This window comes from Dromaius novaehollandiae, chromosome 4 (assembly GCF_036370855.1).
Source record: "Dromaius novaehollandiae isolate bDroNov1 chromosome 4, bDroNov1.hap1, whole genome shotgun sequence".
Taxonomy (NCBI): Eukaryota; Metazoa; Chordata; class Aves; order Casuariiformes; family Dromaiidae; genus Dromaius; species Dromaius novaehollandiae.
Genome location: NC_088101.1, coordinates 18,271,961 through 18,291,690, shown reverse-complemented (window position 1 = coordinate 18,291,690; position 19,730 = coordinate 18,271,961). Strand labels below are relative to the sequence as shown.

The 19,730-nt window shown below is 40.3% G+C and overlaps 1 protein-coding gene across 2 annotated transcripts; it reads left to right on the top strand.

Moving 5' to 3' along the window:
• Positions 1 to 272: 272 nt before the first annotated feature.
• On the top strand, positions 273 to 13,422 carry TRMT10A (tRNA methyltransferase 10A). Of its 2 annotated transcripts, none has more exons than XM_026109097.2 (8): positions 273 to 369; positions 2,121 to 2,422; positions 3,439 to 3,601; positions 5,539 to 5,610; positions 6,108 to 6,182; positions 7,190 to 7,339; positions 8,469 to 8,574; positions 12,346 to 13,422. In XM_026109097.2, exons 2-8 carry the CDS (start codon positions 2,148 to 2,150, stop codon positions 12,510 to 12,512), a joined length of 1,008 nt encoding a protein of 335 aa, XP_025964882.2. In that variant the 5' UTR covers positions 273 to 369; positions 2,121 to 2,147; the 3' UTR covers positions 12,513 to 13,422. The 2 variants fall into 2 exon arrangements, with proteins under 2 accessions (XP_025964882.2, XP_064366586.1); XM_064510516.1 differs by lacking the exon at positions 273 to 369 and adding an exon at positions 378 to 442.
• Positions 13,423 to 19,730: the final 6,308 nt, after the last annotated feature.

Here is a 19,730-nt window from a genome sequence, read left to right as displayed (position 1 = left end):
TACGTGAGCGCTGTCTTCCTATTCTAAAATCTAAAGAATGCAAAGAAAAAGTCTTCCAGCACAAAAAAATGACACAGGCCTCTTGAAGCTTCATTTTTTCTTACACCCGTACCAGGCGGACGGGTTTAGTTATTAGGAGGCCCTTTGGGAACTGCACGGTTTGCCGCGCGGGCCGGGGGCCACCCCCACCCGTCAGTGAGTATCGGCGCGGCGCGAGGTTTCTCCGCAGCGCGACCGTTGGCGCTAACGGCCGCCCGCTGCTCGCCGGGATTTGAAGTCCGGGCCGGCAGCACGCGGCGCGCCTGCGCGGGCCGCCTCCGCGCGCCCCGCCCCTTCGCTGCCGGGCCCTCGCGGTGGGGCGGCGCGCGGGTACGTTGGCGGTCGCCCCGCGTCCGTTGGCGCTGCGCCTCCGTAGCTGGGGGCGGCGGGGGGGGGAGGAGAGGTGGGTGCGTGGTCTCGGGGTTGGGTTTCCCTCAGAGGGAGAGGGAGGGGGAGGTGGCCGCTTCCGAGCGGCACGGGGAGTGCTTCCCTCCCGTGTAGCGCTCGGCTGCGGCTGGGACTGCCGCCTGGGGGGGTGTCACGGCGCTGCCGGGCCGCGGCTGGGCAGAGGTGGCCGCTCCTGTCGGGTCGTGAGGTGGTTTGGGGGCGTGAGGCAAAAATTTGTGCGTGCGCGTTTGTATTTATACATACATATATTTTTAATACTATACGTATAAAATATCTGCGCGTGTGTGTATGTACGTACAGACACGTGTAAAAGTCAGCAGCAAGCAGTATCTGCAGGGCGTGCACGTCGCGGTGGTTGTGCATGCGCCCATGCCACGCGGGGCTGTGCCTCTGGCACGTGTGAGTATGTTGGTTTCTGAGGCCTTGTGCGTTAAGATGCAGAAACAGGAAAACCGGTATTAATTCTCTGAAAGTCTTTGGGTTTTCTGGTTTAGGTATATATTTGGCTGTTGTGTTACTAAAAAAGCAAGAGGGTGCGTGTGTGTGCATGCTTTGTAGATACCATGCTCTTCAGTGAGGTAGGTAGGTATATTTAGAAAATCATCAAACTTTGTTGAGGACAGGGGAGCTATGAGTACAAAATAATATTAGTTGTCTTTGAAAAAGAGAGGGAGTAATTATAATTAATTTGAACCCAGAACATTTTGCTGAGTAACAGTTTAGCCTGTTCTTCCCCCTACTTGCTGTGTTTTTCTTCAGTGCAGACTTTTTGTCTACTGACAGCTGACAATGCATCTTTGGTTATTTCAAGTATAAGAAATAAAAATAAATTTTGAAGGGGCACAGCTTGCTCACACATCGTTCGCTGCTGAAATGGCTTTAGTCTTTTTAAAATTATAGTTCTCTAACACACTGTCATAATTACCTCACAAGTTACCTTTTAAATTTTTTTCTTTCTTTGTGTACTTGAAAATATCTTGCATATGCACAGTAGTCCTGTGTTTTCTTTTATATTTAATCCATTATGGTTCCTTACTTGTGTGTACTTACTATGTAGTGACGTGGGAGGTAGGAGGAAAACAGAGATGATGCTTTTAAATAGCAAAGTTACAATATCAGAAAGCTGGAGGAATGAACTCTCACTTGCTATTCTTTAACATGATAAAGTTCATGTCCTTTTCAAAATGCCAGCTTTGGGAAGTCTGCAGTAAATAGCTTAGGTTCACAATGGTAAGGCTCATTATTTAAAAGTCAGTATCTTAGATACAATTTCAGAATTCTCTTCTGCTGCATCCTCTTCACACACATGTGCAATTTTGGGATCATTTTGAGCTAGCTGCCCTTAAGGGTTGCAAAAAATCCATCAGGGTTTCATCATATCTCAACTTGAAATATCTTGTGTTTTCACAAAGTTTTTAATTAAAAACTGTTGAATAGTTAGAGATGAATAGCAGACTGAATTTTAGACACGTTCTGAATACAAGTTATCTTTTTTCATATATTGCGTGAGTTATTGTTTTCAGAGCTGCTAACCAAATTTCAAAAAATCCCTCTCTCTTTTTTATAATTATAACATTTGCTTTGTTCAGGTTTGTGGTAGGTGTAGAGTGATACATATTCCAAGTGAACTTCTTGTAATAACCTTCTAATAACTACTGTTTTGTTTCTTGCAGAATTGGTGGGGAAAAAGCTTGCTTTTTATGAAATATTTACCAGGCATTGAGAAACAAGTCAGTAAAGCCAACCAAAAGCTAATGTCTTCAGAAATGCCAACAGAGAGTCCAGAGGTGCTAACAGAAAATACTGTGCCTGCAGAGATTCCTGATGTGGAAGGAAAGGTGAAATCAAATGATAGTCATGTAGAGAGACAGGAGGCAGGCTCAGACGAGGCACAATGTCTTGGACCCGTGTCCAAGAGGCAAAGGAAGAAACTGTTGAAGCAGAAACAATGGGAAGAACAGAAAGATCTACGCAGGTATGGTTTGAAATATAGCTTTCCTAGGATCATGTGTAGCATTTAATGCTAATAATAATGTGTGAGCAGAATTTGCATGTAGATTGCTTTAGCAAACCAAGGCAGTTGAACTAGTTTTTTCCCACACCAGGTTTAAAGCAGTAGTCACAGGCTGCTCCATCTGAGCATGAAGAAACTACAAAGGTAAGCATCCTCTCTTCATACTAGATGTGTTCCTGAACTTGAAGAGGATACGAGGAAAGATTTGGACTTGCTCATGTATTTCTGACATGTTTGTCTGGAGGGAGAAATAACGTGGCCTTGTTCCTTTCTGAACTGACTGTGCACTGTTCCCCTGTTGCTGTCAGATCTCGTGAATCGTACAAACACCGATTAAAAATTTCCTTCTGACATGTAGAATATTGTGCCATAAATGATCACATTGATTTGTGATCTACTAAAATGTTGTTTTGTGGAAGGTGGTGGATTTCTGTATTATCTTGTTGTTGAGAAAAAGTGTATCTGCAAATGGGCTGATCTTGGTTTATCCTAATCTTGCTGAACAGAAAATGTTACTTCCCAAGACAGTGGCTGTTAACAGAGAACTCCTTAAGCTATCTCTGGAACTTGATCCTGGACTATCTGCTCCCATTGGGAGGTGGAAGGGAAGAAGAAACAAACAGTTGCTTCAGAAGTCTTTTGAAATGGTCCATTAAGTGGAACAGAAGTTGCTCTGTTGTTGCAATTTTGGTAGTGTTTTTGGTTATTCCTGATACATGACCTGACTCGGAGCCCTCCTAAATCCGTGAAACTCACTCCATGACTTCCCTTGGATTTATGTCAGTTATCTGTCTCTGTAGGTATGTTCAGTACTTTGCAAATAAAGATGAGGTACCTGTTTTGTGCTGGTGTTCGCCTAGCACAAATTCAAGCAACAGAGACAAGTATAAACTACCATGGTCTTGGGACAGCCATCTTAATCATAAAAGTATATTTTCATCTGTTTACTCAGCATATATGTACATATTTTTTATTAGGCAGAAACGAAAAGAAAAACGCCAGAAGAGAAAATTAGAGCGTCAGTCAAAATTGGACCCCAATAATGAAGGGAATGACAGAAAGCGTATGCGAAAGGAAGTGGTTCCTAGTACACTTCGCCTCATTGTGGACTGCAGCTTTGATGACTTGATGGTGCTAAAGGTAAAAGAAATGTATCCATCAGATGCAGATGTTGAAAAGTTCTCTAATGTCAACGTTGGTGTGATATGAGAGCAGAAATATTTTAGAGCAGCCATCAGTGGATAGTTAGCATGTTTCAGAATGTTGTGACTCCTAGACCTTACCTTGACTGCTGAATTTTTCAGGGTTTGGAATATACCTTTTTATAAGCTTGCCAAAGATCTTGTTTGCCTTCATGGATCTGTGGTAAGTTGTTTTGGTTCCAGACACGGAAATAGAGAAATAGTTTGTGCCTCACGCTCACCTCAAAGCTGCACACAGTTCTGCCTCAAAATGGTTCTGCTAGAGGGGCTGCAAATGCCACATTTAGTTACTTTCCCTTTTGAAGTGGACCTGAGGCTCCCAGCAGTGTTAGTGATGATCTGTGGAAATTCTGATTTTTAGCACTGTGAGGATGCTGAGCTTTGTCTCAGTCACACTAGAGGTAGTTGGGACAGGAAGACAAGCAAATCAGCCCGTCTCTCAAATTTTAGGATGGGTGAAAGAGCTGGTGTGATGTTGAAAGGATGGGTAAATATGAGAAGGATCAGTGTGATACATGATGACTGGTGAAGGTTCTTAGTCTGGCATTTTGAGATCAAAACAGCTTTTAACACTAAAACAAAAGGTTGTTAATCTGCAACCTCCTGTAAGACTGCAGCCTTCAGTGTTTGAGACAGACCTTTCCCCTCCCTGTTACCCTGAGCTGTTCTGCTGCTGCCAGGGCTTTCATCTGCTCTGGAAGATTGCTCAAACTCAAGCTTTTGCAAAGCCCGTCTAGATGCTTGTTGAGTGTAACGCAAAGCATGTATAGCACTAATGCAGCCGAGTGCCACTGACCACAAGATTTTGGGGAGGCTTCAGTTGCTAAGGTTGGAACCTGATTCCCTGAGGGCTCCTCAGCACTGCCACAGAAGAGATCAGAGCAGCCCCTTGGTACGTTTCAGAGATGTTGCCTGGGCATTTCCAGCTAAGCTTCATCCTTTGTAAAACATGTTTCCTTCCCTGGTTAGCCAGAGCTGCCGTTTGGCCTGGTGTAAAACCTGGTGCCTTTGCTGCAGGTATTGAACAGGGTTGAAATGTCATAAATGAAGATGTTTGTGGCCACTAGGGATGGTTAATTAGACACTTTTTCTAGCTTCTCTGAAAACTTGGGTTGAAATATTGTAGTGAAAAAGTTTTGTTCTTCACTCGAAATCCTTTAAAACTTGGAGGTAGCCAAACATCTGAAAATTACTACATGAATAAAAGCAATGAAATGATGTTTCACTTTTTAAATGGGAATTGGTTATAAGAAGACCTTCCCTGTGGAACACTGAGGCTAAAGGTGTTTAAGGTACCTTACATAAAGGATAACTGACTAACAATTCTGTCTGGTGCATTTTATGTGGTACTAGTTACCTGTTGTCCAAATTTTCAGGTCAAAATGCTGGAACCAGCCACTAAATTATTGACATTGTTTTGGGGTTCTTCAGGTTAGTTGTGCGTGTTTAACTTTCTTAACTATGTACTGTACAGTCTTGAGGCTTTACTGTGAGTGAAAGACTTAGTGTAGTTGCAGAAAGAAAAACCTGCCTGATCCTCAGATGAATTTTGAGTATATTATTATGTATAATTAAATTTCAATGACTTTTTTTTTGTTTTCTAGAATAATGCAAATCAAGTACATGCATAAAAGTGTCTAAATACATGTTTTGTGGAAGATGTGTATGTATCCGTGTCAGCGTAATCCCTTCACAGTGGTTCTTTTTTCTTTGAGACTGATGTACGTGCTCTCTCTCGTGCTCTCTCTCTCAGTAGTCATTTTTGCCAGTTACAAGCTTCCCTTTTTTCTCTTTAGCTTCTGACTGGCTCATGGTAAAGCATTTTGTGGTGGTCTGTCTGAAGGACTATGTAAAAACAAATTGTGTTGTATACAGGATGTTAAGAAGCTTCACAAGCAAATTCAGAGATGTTACGCAGAAAACCGCAAAGCATTTCATCCTGTGCAGGTATGCTTAAACAAACTTATGTCAAACAAACTGTCTTATGTACAAAGCATATGAGAAAGGTAGCAGTGACACAAACTGGTGACAACTGTGATAGGCAGACAAAACTATTTAAACACTTTCTTTAATAAAATAAATAGTACTTCTATTCCAATAGATTCATTTTTAACCCATGTATTGTACAAATCAACATACATGTGAGAAAGTATGGGCATGCAGATAAAGAGCACCATATACAGTCATGCCACTAAAACACTTTGGTACTAAGTTTTACCTATGACAGATACAGCAACAAAAGAGGGGCTGCATATGTGCATACTTGTCTTTTAAATGTGTCACTAACTATATGAATATGGTCTTAGTACGATTTTCTTAAGCTGAACAATAATTTAAGAGTTTTAGCTGATACCTAAGGATAGAAAAAAGACTTGTGCAGAAAGGAAGCAGACTGGCACATTAACACTTGAATATTATGTACCTTCTATTTGTTCTTTTCTAAGTTTTACTTGACCAGCCATGGGGGACAGTTGAAGAACAACATGAATGAAAATGACAAAGGATGGGTGAACTGGAAGGTGAATAATTGACTCTATTTCTGTAAAAAGAGGGGGAAAGATTATCATTGTTAACTAGGTTGTTTGCTGTGAAGGACCTGTGCTTTTTGTGACTCCCACCCACAGCCCCCCCCCCCCCCCAGGACGTCAGAACAATAGTGTGTTAGAAAGAAGTGTGGTTCTTTATGCTCTTAAATAATTTAATTTGATTAAGCTAAGGACTGCTTGGCTTGAATCTATGTTTGATTTTTGGTTTTGGAACTCTACACACCTGTTTTTATTGAATAGATACCATTCTCTGATAGCCTAGGCAAGACAATTCTTTAGGCAGTTCCAGCAGTTACCTATCTTGATGGTGCTCTATTTTCTTGGAAAAAGTACTACTTCGAAGTCGTGGTGCAACTGTCTTGTGTGCTTTTTCTTTCCATCGTGTTGCCTCTCAACACCGAAGTGTTCTGTAGCAAATGAGCTTGTCTTGTCAAATTCATGGGGTTTTTTGTGACTGCCTGCTAAAACAAACCAATATTCCAACAATTTTACCTACACAAAGTGCTCTTCATTTAAAGAATAGCTTTACTATTAGCAGGCCATGTGTGATGACTGCTTTTCAGAAGTAAAGCACAAACCTCTCTTACCAAACAAGTTAACTAAGCATGTACTTGTGGTTTCATTTTTAGAAAGGAGGACTTGAAAATGATTAGGATCCCTGGGGAACATGTGGTAATTTCTGAAAAGAATCACAAGAACTTTGGGTTTTCTGGAGCGCTTTCGGGCTTTCAGAAAGTTTCCTGGTAGCTTTTGCAAGTCAGTGTTTTGGAGATCTGTGGTAGGGACTGTTGATTTTCTATGCAGAAAGCAATCTGCACTGTGGAGGCGGGGGGGGGGGGGAAAAGAATGAGGGGAATAGAATGAACTGCATGCTCTTAGTTTTATATTTGCTCGTTCCATCTCGGGTCTGTGAAACATATGGCTTGCTCAACAATTAATTAGTTGAATGTAACTTCTTTTAACTACCTTGTGTTTTGGAGGATATCCAAATTAGAACAGAGCACTATAGTGAGCTAATAAAGAAAGAAGACCTAGTATATCTTACCTCAGATTCCCCGGACATTCTCAGTGAGCTTGATGAGAAGAAAGCCTACGTGATTGGAGGGCTAGTGGATCACAATCACCACAAGGTAAACTGTGGCTGAAGTTCTTTACAGCTTTTTTTAGGGGAGGGCATTGTTTGACATTAATGTTGTACATGTGTAAACTAACAAAAATAATAAAACTTCTTTCAAAAAAAGAAGACTTCATTCAAAAAAGTTTTGAAGAAACCAGAGTGTGTGGTGGTAACAATGCCTTGTGTTCCAGAGTGTACACATGCTGAGGCTTTTTAGCACTTTATCTTTTCATTTTAAATATAGGAATTAGTAACACTGCTCAGCTTACCGAGGGCCATATTTTCAGACAGAAGGCTTTGGCTTCTGTGCATGCTGTTGTGTGTATGCTTGTATGTGCACATGCCCAAATATAGATGAAGAACAGTATTTGAATCTTGAATGTCCTTTCTTAACAAGTTTGCCTGTCAGGAGGACTTGGCTAAGTAACACATATGCCTCAGGGATCTGGTTCCATACCTGGACATGGGATTATGCTGTGTGGGCTTGGAGTGTCATAGAGAATGCTGTTGGGAAATGTAAAGCACTGTTACTGTTTGTCTTTAAAGACACTCCTGCGTAATTTCCAGTGACCTATTTAATATTTGAATGTGATGCTAAAAAAGGAGATGAATCTTAAACCTTACCAAATGATACTGCAGCAGTTGGTCCAGAGCTGAAGGCTGGGAGGGAGCTAAAGCAGGTCTTTTGGATAGTTGTTATAGTATGAAGTGTTTACTCACTTTTTAAAGCACTTTATCCCATCTTGGCACAGGAGTTGCTAGGCTAAAAAAGAAACAAAACTTTATTCTTCCTCTCAAAAAATACCTAGTTACTGCAATCTGAGTAATTTTGTATTTAAGCACAAAGTTGTCTTTAAAACTGGCTATGGCTGACACAGTCTAGAGTTGCAGTTGCATAAGCAGGTTTTGCAGTTATGGTAATTTTGCCATACATCAGTGTGAGGTATTTAAGGCAACAAGTTTTCCAAAGGTAACAATTGAAGCATGTACTATCTTACTCAGTAAATATAAGTAACTTTTTTAAAGCAAGAGCATGGCAATGCTGAAAAGACTTGGGCCAGAAAACAGTACTTCTAATAATCTGTATAGGCTGATTCGAAATGGTGATTGTCAGTCGAATTGTTTTTGTGTCTTTCCTACAGGGAATTACTTACAAAAAAGCGGTAGAGCTAGGAATTGGTCATGCACAACTCCCTCTTGGAAATTTTGTGAAAATGAACAGTCGGAAAGTGTTAGCAGTCAATCATGGTAAGTCTTAAATCACAGATTGACATTATTATAGAATATACCTGCAGTATTAAACATTGAACCCTCAAAATGTGTGTTACAGTGCAGATACCTTATTTTAATATTTTAGCTTTTTTTGAATCCAGTTGCTTCTGGAATAAAGCAGTTATCCTGACCTTTAAATATTTTGTATATGAATAAATATAAAGGTAGCTGAGGAAGTGTCTTAGTCACTTAGAAGTGCAAACCTTATTCTGTTGAACTCTCCCATGAGTAATTTTTTGCTTTCTTGCCATCCTGGCCTTGTTTCCAGGCTTAACGGATAAGTAAATAAAATCTGGAAACTATCCCATGTACTTATCCATATATATTTATCCTCCAACGGGACAAAATACATGTTTTCACCTCTCCTGACAGGCTTGTTAGGCAGTAACTCCTTGGGTAACTCTAGATTTAACCTCATTTGGTATCAGCAGCACTCAATTTGCTGAGCTTTTATTGCTGCATTTTTACCTGGTTTCCTGGTTCTGATTAAAGTACACAGTTATGCTTAAGCTAATTCTTGAATTCTCAATGTTCACTTTTATTATTTGGTATCTTTCAGCGTCATTAAATGAAAGTATATGCAAGGTCGGTACTGCTCAGACCTTTATAGGAATTTCTTTGATAGTGTGCGAGTCTTTATTTTGTACTTCAGGTTCTTTTATTTCATCCTGCTTTATGTTTCAGGTTTGTTTTACTGTTGAACACATCTCTTGACAATAACTTTATGTTCTTAAAATGCCATTGGTGGATAAGGTGTGCATTTGTAAGATAATAAAGAGTATTTAAGCATAGCAGAGAATATACCTTGGATTTTTTTTATTAGTATGTCGCTAGAATTAAGAATTACAACAGCCCTTGTATTTGTAGCATTTTTCAAGTTTCCAGAACTTGATCTTTAAATGTTGCTTTATATATATTTTATGTATTATTCATCAAAGTTATAAATGCTATAGCTTTCTGTTAGTGCTTTTCTGCAATAATCTTATACTGACCTCTAGTGGCAAAACTTTGGAGGCTGTTATCCAGAAGTCTACGTTCTGGATATAGTTTGGATCCCTTATATTGAGACTTTTGTTTGCTTGCTTTATGGTCTTGTCCATGTTTCTTGCACCAGATTTTGAGAGATATTCAGACACCTAATATCACTGCAATTTAGATGCTGTGATTTTATTCTGTGTGAGATTGTTTTGTTTTGTTTTTTTCCTCTACCCTTCTAAAACATTTTCAAACTGCAGCTGAAAGGTTCTTAACACAAGCTGTGGGTTTTTGTTTGTTTGTTTTTAAAGGTGAAGCTTGTGCTGTAGTGATATTTTGCTTAAGGATTTCAGGCAGGAAAACTTAAAAATTGCAAAAAGTTGAGGTGGCAACTGAATTAAGGTAATTGTAGCAGCTACAATTAAGGCTGTGACATGTTGTAACCCTAGTAATATACAACATAAATCAAAAAGGACTGTTTTCAGGGAAGATACTACCTGATATGAGTAAGGTAGATAGAATCAAGCCGTCACTCAAATTGCATATTTTAAATTCTTGTGTAGGAGTGAAGGATATTTCTACTAAGATTTTTGAAATTTACTGTGAATGCATCCACCTTGCTACTTTCTGTAACACTGTATAATTGCTCACCTCTTCTACTGTAACTTGGTTATTCTGGACTGTATAATTGCTCACCTCTTCTACTGTAACTTGGTTATTCTGGCTTTTGGGCTCCCACGCTCAGTCGAGGACTTAAAGCTTGCAAAGCACAATATGTGGCTCGGCAGACAAGACCGAGAGACCTACTGGATTCCTGTGGGACTATTTTTGAAAGGTGTGAATTTGGAAAGTCCCATAGAAGAAATTCTTTCTTAACTGCCTTGTCAGTGTTTGAAGCACTTTAATTAAGTAGTGCCCTCTGGTGGTGGGAGACAGACAACGACATTAAACGTGAAATTCTCTCTCCACCCCCCACCCCCCCCCTTTGGGAACAAGCATTTGTAAATTTCCACAGGCAGTCGGTTCGGTGCCTGAACTCTGAAATTGCCGTGTTAAAACACACATATGTGTGTTATATTTGATGTTAGAGAACTGGCAGGCTTTGTGATAAGTGTAGTGGTTTTTTTTTAACTTGATCTGAGATTTTAAAACTTCAAGATTTGAGAACCGTATTAAACACTGTATGCAAAACACAATTGCAAGTGCAGCTGAGAGAGTTTTAGCCTTCCCTTCAGATTTGTATCCTAAGGGTAATACTTTGTAATGTATGTTATTAGACCATGTTGTTCTATTCCAGTATGCAATGAAATCTAGCAGCTGTTTCCACTGCCTTTTTCTGTCCTTGCTTAATGTTTTTGTTGCTATTGTAGTGCATTGTAGATGTCTTGTCCTGTTCAAGCTGTTCTGTTTCCATTGGTTCTGTTTTTCACTATGCAGATAAAGGAAGTTCCAAAACAAAGGAGAAGAGGCATACTCACTGTACGCTTCTTTTCCTTAAACCACTATTTTTGCCACATACGCTTTCTGCAGCAACTTCCAATGGTATTAATATGGTCTCTGGGGAGATCATAACTTCATTGCACTTCTCAGACGAATAACATAGTAAAATGGACAGCTATTCTAAATCATTGTCATGGATAGCAGCTGGCTGTCCAGTAAACCTGGATCCGGGAAACCTCTAGTAAATGTGACCCTTTTTTTTTCCTGTAACTTGACTCTCAGTGAGTAAGAGATCCATGCAACTCCTCCCTTTCTGAATGCTTGGCTGGCTTTCTGTAAGGTTTTTTTCCTCCACAGCTCCTCTGATCCTTTCTCATATGCTCTTGCTTGGCATTGAGAACACTTGCACTGGGTGCATTCTTTGAAGTTCAGCATGCTCCAGCCCTGTTAGCACTATTCTTGTAGTCTCAAGCTTGAGGAACCTCCTGTGTCCCAGATTTTTCACGCTAGTCTGATTTACTCACCAGCCACAGGGCCTCCTCCTGCCTTTACCACTTCTGCAGGGACACAGTCGTGTTGAGAGTTTTGGTACTCCTCAACATCACTATGACTTTTAAAATTTTGGACAACTGAGATTTTTCTAAATAGGAATATGCTGATGAAATTTGCATATAATGCAGCTTGGAGCCTCTCAGTCAGAGGAAGTTTTGAGATGAAACAGGAGGAGTAAGGGTGTCCTGATAATTAGTATAATGGAAACAACAAGAAATTCAGTAGTGCTGAGGGAACGCATCACAAAATTGGGAGACTAATAACAAGAATTTTTGCCATAAGCTCAGATTTCATCAGATAGAAATGAAAGAGAAAGATAACAACAAGGATTCAATAAACTCTAGGAAGGCTTTGGGCTGTCCATATGTTGCAGTTGGGGAAAAAAACAGAGTCATTGTTAAAGTGCATCCAGAGCAGTATTCCTGTCAAACATAGGAGAGCATTAGTGCCAGTATAAAAGGCACTCGTGAGACCTGGAGTACCAGGAGGGACAACTTGTACCAAACAGAAATGAATTCAAACCGGAGCAGCGGCAGAAAAGGATACCGGAGTAATCAGGAGACTAGAGAGCCTGTTTTACAAATGAAGACACAAAGTGCTTGGCTTTAGACTGCAGTAGTAGCAGAACTGCTTTGTCTGCTTCTGCCTGTAGGTTTTACTCTGAAGATGCCAAAGCCAAATGTGTATAAACCCTTGTAAAGATGGATTTGGGCATGTGTTCCTATCACCAGTTCAGTTGTCTCCTGGTAGAAGAGCTGATGATCTTTCTTGATGTTGCAGTGTTTGAGATCATCCTTGCATACCTGGAGAAGAGAGACTGGAAGGAGGCTTTTTTCAGTGTCTTGCCACAGCGGAAAGGGGCTGTTGCTTTGGGAGAAGCCAATGATTCGTCCAAACATGCTCTATCTGAAAAAGAAGATGGAGACAATGACTCGGACAGCAACTAGACTTCAGGATGAGATGGGGAAAAATGAGACATACCATTCACGGGATAAAATTGGGACACAAAGTAGTTAAGCTCTGAAGACCATCTGCTGCCCTTGTGATACTGAATTGTCTCAATGCTCAGTAGTTACATAGCTGGCCCAGAACTGTTGCTGGACAGAAAGGGTAAAGATGAATGCTATTTTTACCCTGAAACTTCATTATTAGTAGCTTTTAAAAAAAATAAATTAATGGCAGAAATTATTTTGCTTCCCAAGGAGGCTATTTTATTTATTTTTGTTTTAAGTTTTGTTATACATATGAAGTTGAGCGTATACCTGAAAGCCTAAAGCATTAGTAATTACTGTTTTATGCATGCATTCTTGTCCATTTCCACTCTAATGTTTCTTAAAAGCATTGTACAATAAGTGTTCATATGACCTCAAATCCTGTACCAGTAGTGCCTGTTGTAAAATGTGTATGATCACTCAAAGAAAAAACAAATTTTCTACTTTTCCTGAGGGTCTCAGCAGACAATCACAAGCAACTGAGCGTCCTTTATCAGCTGAGCCATACTGACTGATTTATACTCCTGGTTGGGGTCACTAGATGAAATATGAATGTGGAGTTAAGTCAATACTCTATACTTCAGTTTGAGTGGGATGAGTATCTGCACATGTGCAAATTTTGTGGCTTGGTTGGCACGCAGTGCTTGTTATGTTGAGGTGGCTCAATTACTTTTGATTAGCTATTACACTCTTAGCAAAACTTATCCTGCAGTCTCAAAACAATACCGGAAGACAGCTCAAGAATACCAGTGACTTGCAAGTCACTTATTCTTCAGTTTTAGCATACCTGTATACCACAACGTTGTATTAATTGCATTGTCTGCCAAATATTTTTCCTTTTGAAAAATAAATATATATCTATATATGTCTTTTTCAGTCTTGACTGGAAGCTCTGATCCAACTTATTTTTTAACTGACTTCAGTGCTTTTGCAAAGTAATGAAATGGACATCTTGCAGGTGCGGCTTTATTTTGCACCTGCGAGCCTATCCCATGCCTTTCTGCTGTAGGTACTAGCCAGACAGCTGCCGTAAATGTTTTGGATTGTGAACAAGCATGCACTGAATCTAAGTTGAATGAAGCAGCTTTCACAGAGGTTGGCTGAAGAGGGTAAAACCAAATCATAACTGTTCATCTCTTCTTAGCTGGAATGAAGAGGGTGCTATAAATTTGTATCCATATATGGCTTGTATCCGTTTCTAATCCTCCCTCTGTTGTTGCTGCTTTCAAATTGAAAACAGAGGTGGGATCCCTATGGGTATTTGCATGGTCTGTAAAGGGTTAGCAACAAGCTAGTCATGACTTTATATACTTAGTGCGCACTGCCTCCTGTGCTTTTTAAATAACTGTTGAAAAGTTTCATCTGTTAAAAGCATGGACTGCAGATTAGTTTTTCGTTAGGCTATGCAAGAGTGTGATTGCTTTTGTTGCAGAAACTAGATCACCTTTGGCACAAAAGCACAGCTGTTTTTGTTTCTTTAACAAAAAAAAAAAAAACAGTGCAAGTATACCAACCACTTATTACACTGATAAATGTGTAAAGCAGTTAAATTACAAAGAGTTACACCTTTACAGCTGAGGTATTGCATGCATGTTCATGCACATAGCACCTGTTAAACCTGATCTCTGAATCTTTGGCCACTCTAAGTTTTTGTTTGTTCGTTTGTTTTGAGTATTTCTTATATGCGCCTCATTTCCACAGGCTTGAGAGTGTAAGAGAAGGTTGCATAAACGAATTGGGGACTTTCAGAGACATTCAGATAGAGTCCAAAGGAGTCTTATGGAATTGTTTTGCTGACAAAACATTCTCGTCATGTGAAGAAAGTGTGTTATGGCTTAAAACACAACCTTTCTTGCATAGTCACCAGTGAAATTAGATTAACACTCTTCTTCCCCCCCCCCCCCCATACATACACATTTTTAAATCAAGCTCCAATGGACTGCCGATTTGAGGTTTAACTTTCTTTGGATAAATTTGAAATGGATTCCTGTCTCTGTTTTAATTTACAAAGTGTATGAATGACTGCAAGTGGTTGAGTGATTGCTACCTGAGTTACTGTTAGCCAGCTTCAGTATTGTAACTGGTTAAGCCAGATGTATGCCAATGATTTCAAGTGAACAAGTACCTGCAACTCAAATAGCTGTGTTTTAGGAGAGGTCCTGTATCATAGTTAATCCAGTAGCCTGTGGTGCCTATGAGCAAAGACAGCAAGCAGGCAAATTGTTAATGGCACAAAGCAGGCGGGAGTTGTGTCATTGTGAGAGACCTGTGCAAGAAACAGCAGTTCCCACCGAGTTCTAAAGTCAGTAGGACTCAAGTGACTTTTGCAAGGCAAGATAGTACTGACTGGGCGCATCTCTTGGCTCCCACTTACTGTCTTCTGACACATTTAACCTCAAGTCAAGAAAAAGTTCAAGAGAAGGAAAAAAGCAGACTGGCCTGCTGCTCTTGGAAGGCTCCTAGCATAACTCTGGGAGGTCACGGTAGTTTCATCACTCGCAGTTGCTTGTTCATACACATCACGTGTCTAAATCATCTGGTGTTGTTTCCTTCATTGGAGCCTTTAGTTAGTCATTTACATTGCTGCTGCTTACCTTTTCTCTGTTCATGCTAACCTAATCAGGTCGTGGTAGGCTGAAGTTCGTACATGTCATGAACTCTCTCTAGAGGATGCTGTTCTCAGGATGTGTTAGCTGGTGAAATGGAGCATTAAGTTAGTGTAGCCTGATGTTTTAATGTGATGCAATCATCGGTCCTGCAATCTCTTACAGGAAAGATCTGTTCTTGGTTGACCTGGACTGGTACCATTCAGATTTCTAACCCTTTTTTAAAGGTTTAAATACTTGGCTGTTCATGGGTGGAATAACCACTGCTAAGCATTATTATACTACAGTAGAGTTGTAATTTTCTTTCAGGCATCAGGCTGGAGCTATGCAGAAGTCCTCAAGGGGAAGTGGTAATTCAAAAAAACCCAAGAGCTGTTCTGATAATGTAAAGCTGTTGATGAAAATAGTTGGATAAGCTGGGGCACATGAAAATGACCCCAGACTTAGATCAAGTGCAAGAAACTGAAACCAGTTTGCGATAAAAGCAAGAGGGCTTGTACTGCTTGTGACATGATAGACTGAACAGGATTTTTTTCCGTAGCTAGGACAAAATTATCAACTAACATTTGATTGCAGCACTAAAGCAGGAAGACCACCAGACCCTGCCAGAACTTCACAGTCCATCATGACAGACCAGGAAGCTACTCTTCATGTACTTCCAACATCTTACTGCGGCATAAAAATGGAGGTATGTTCCTGAGGATGGTAGGATGGCCATTTGCTGATACTCCTGGGAAGAGCATCCCAAGTGGTACTGTCATTGTGCTGTATTTCACTCTGCTGTGCACACTGTGCTCCTTTTTTTCTCCCAAATGCCCCTGCCTGCCTCTGTGAAGAAGGGCATGGACTTCCTAGCTAGCAGCTCCTGTCTCTGTAGCAGTGGCCAACTGTTTGAAAATAATCAAGTAGTCAAAAATCTGAATGTATTGTGGAATCTGTGAGAAGTCCTGGGAGCTACTAGTGTCCTTGGTCAGAGGGAAGTAAATCCACAGTGAGAGGCAAGTCCTAGGTCTGGTTTGAATGCAGTGAACTTGCTGTTAAGTAACTGGCTGCTTAATGGAGCAGAAATTAAATATGGTTGTGCAGAATAACATCTTCTGTAGCTAAGGATATGAAATAATTAAAACTTTGCATTAATATAAATTTGTGGTTTAAATCACCTTGCAGTTGCTGTAAAGCAGAGTCCATATATAACATGAATCATCTCCTTCTGTTGTCTTACAATACATTTTGTATTCCCCTTTCAGTATTTTTAATTTATCCTTATTTTGATGCAGGAAATACTTCTGTTATATTTCTTTGTCTGTAGTTTAACATAAAACTGGTGACAGGGGTTGAGGAAGATGATTCAACCTTGATTAAATTGTGCAGTGTAGGTGTGTGACATGAACTGTTTTCTTTTGAGGATGCTTTAAGTTTTAGTATGTTTCTCCTGGCTTCCTTTTGTCATCAGATGTAATCAAAATAGTGTTTTACTTATCTATAGTGAAGAAGTTACAGCAGAGTTGCCAACACTCAATGTTATTCTTACAGATTTTATCCTTTTTCTTAACTGCTTACTGAAATTGTTTTAAATTGCTACACAGCTAGCTGAGCTTGGCTCCTCTTTTTTTCCTGAAAGCTCTGAAAACTTGCCATGTTTAGTAATTGTGGTAGTATGTCTAACTCTTAGTCATTTGTGTTTATTGCATATTACAGAGATTTTACGTATATATTGAATAGGCCAGATCTCCAGTAACAGGGTAACCTCTCTGAAGAAGGATAGAATATAAACTCTTATAGAGGAATAGTGGATTGCAACCTGAGCACTTCGTGAAGCATTTAGAAATACTTGGCATGGGTGCATGACTGTTTAAATTAGTTTACTATCTGAACCTTCTCAATAACAGCAGACATGCTAAAGACTGCAGACTCCCAGCTGTTGGTGGTAGGGACAAGTGATAGTTCAGAAGATGGGCCATCTAATTTTATTGCAGGACAAAGAAATGCGGCTGCCTCACCAGAACAGTCTTACAAAAATCTCCATCACTGCTTTACCCTGACATGTTTGTAAGGATCTGCTTCTCTTGTTGGAGAATCCCGGTCACTGATAGAGCAAGTGAATGGGATCAGGGAGTCAGAAGACGTTTGCCTAACTGTCTTTAAGCTTAGGAAGAAAGTTTGACTTGGCAATGTTTTTATTAGGGAATGTCAAAATTCAGGCTGGATTGACAGGCTACTATATATCTGAAACACTTCCCGACATGTGTGACTTCAATTCTGTTCTTCAGATCCGTGCAGTGAACACAACCTTATTCTTCCTCAAATAGGAAGGGGGAAGTGCTCTTCGGGGAGCCTTGTTTGGGGACTTCCAGCAAATGCAGTAACAGGTGCTTTGGGAGAGGAAATGACTGAGATGCAATTGACTGTAACTATCCTTGCAAACTGTCTGGCTCTGACATGTTTGCTCAGTAGCCTGTCACCTTTGTGGAGGAAATGTAACCATGCTGTTGAAAGGCTCTTTTAGCACTGCTACTGTCCTTTTGTTTCTGTTCAGTAATGAGTCTCTAAGGCCTCAGAGACATTATTAAGTTTTTCAGGCTTAGCTAACGCAGCACAATGCTGAGAGAGAACTGATAAGAAATGCTCACAACAGAGATTTATGTGGGATTAAGGCAATCTGAATATGGCCCAAAAGCACACACACAGTCATTACCACAGCTTGGTTAATCCATGGTCACTCGACCCTGTTGTTTGATTTTGCTACTGTGTGCTTTCCAGCTCACTTTGCAGTGTTTACTCTTAAGACACAAGGGAAATTTCAAAATATTGTCAAAATTGGGGTTGCATGCTGTAGCAGTACAATGTTTGTCAGTTCCCCTCACTTTGATTCTGCAGTCCCATTTGCCACGGCCTGCAGGCTAGTACTCTTGCACAAAATTACAAAATACAAATCACTTATATGGGAAATTGATACTCACTTGCATTATTTTATATAAATGAGTTGGCAAGCGTATATGAGGAATGGCTTGTTCTGCGTGACCAGCTTTCCGATGGCCATCCACAAATACTCTTTTCAGTAATCTGTGGCTACAGATTAGTTTGTGCCCATCTGCCTATTTCATTCAGTGCTCTAACAAGGTTGGGTGCATGCAGTCCTATGTCAGCACCAAGAGAAAACTGAGAGTGTCACCCAGGTCTTAAATTGTCACTCCTGCCCTGCAGAGGGAAGTGAGAATGGATGTGGTAATAGGTCGTAATAGGTAACAAGTAGTAGGTAGTAATGGGTAATAGGTACAACTTAATAGTTGTAATAGGTAGAAATGATTTTGAAGTGAAGGTAAGGGCCCTTGGAAGAGCTGTGATGTGCTCTGAGTTAAGCTTCTCTTCCCTTAATACAATACTAACAGAATTTCTCTCCTTCCCCCCCAAACAGACAGGTGTTGTGAATGAGCCTATCTTCATTGAATAATCTTGCTCTGGGAAATAAATGGAAATGTGGTCAATTTATCACATCTTCGGTTTTGTGAGAATAAATTGACAGAGGTGCGTTTTAAACAGATAAAACTGATTATTCTGCTTTCACAGTTTACTTGCAAGACCTGAATAAGGTCCAGATAAATTTCTGTTGTTGCTGGCCTGTATTTCAGTGGCTTGTGGTTTGTATGGTGGTTTTAGTGTTTGTTTTTTTCTTCCCCCATGGATGCTAAAACGTGTAATGCTTCTCCACTAATAACAAGAAATATGGAAGCAAATAATAGCTTGCTATGAGGCAGACATCGGCAGTCACTGTGCGGACCAGATTTTGAAAATTCAGTCTCTCTCTCTTTTTCTTTTCTCTAATGCCTAGGGCTTGATGCGCATCTCTGCAAGTGATGTGTATGCCCCTCCTCTTGCCCTGGTATGTCTGTGACTATAGAGTCAAGTCTGCATGCAAGAGCTATCTGAGTTATGCAGAAATGTGAATCTGATGCTAAAAAGTGTTGTCTGTGTCCCTTTTTTCATTCAACTCTCTTCACAGGTACCTATGCAGCATGGTTTGGTTGAATCACTGGAAGACTAAATACAACGAGCATAAGATTGTTTTATTTTAAAAGAGAGCCTGACCAGGTATCTGTAAATATATTAAAAGTGCTAAAGAGTAATAGTTTCTTTATGTAAAAGTGGCATTGGAGCTGCTTCAGTGGCTGTGAAGAGAGGGGCCTCCCCTAGAAAGGGGATGCATGCGTGTTGGGGGTGGCCTGCTGCTGCGCAGACGAGACTTCTGATGAAGTGTGAAGGCAGGAGCAACTCTTGTTTCTGCAGTGCTTCGTTGGCTGCAGGGCCTCACTGGGGACAGGGGGTCTGCATGTGCTGGACTTCTGTTTCTCAGCCTTGAGAACAAAAGACTTTCTTTCTCCCTTTCTGGAAAAGATTTTGGAAAAGAAAGCTCTATGTTATCAGGCTAAGCTTGAGATTTTGTTAGGCTGATTTGATTTTGTTCCATATGCAGTTAGGAATATAGAAGCACATGTCCTCTTTAACAAGTAAGTCCCGGTGAATGCCACTTGGAAAAGGAAGGATTGCTGCTTTAGAGTTTTCTTCTTTT

Bases quoted from the DNA above. Each gene is read 5' to 3' on its own strand.
- TRMT10A (XM_026109097.2), top strand. From the start codon at position 2,148: ATGAAATATTTACCAGGCATTGAGAAACAAGTCAGTAAAGCCAACCAA. The intron at 5,611-6,107 runs GTATGCTTAAAC...TTCTTTTCTAAG, and splicing joins AAGCATTTCATCCTGTGCAG to TTTTACTTGACCAGCCATGG. The intron at 7,340-8,468 runs GTAAACTGTGGC...TCTTTCCTACAG, and splicing joins TGGATCACAATCACCACAAG to GGAATTACTTACAAAAAAGC.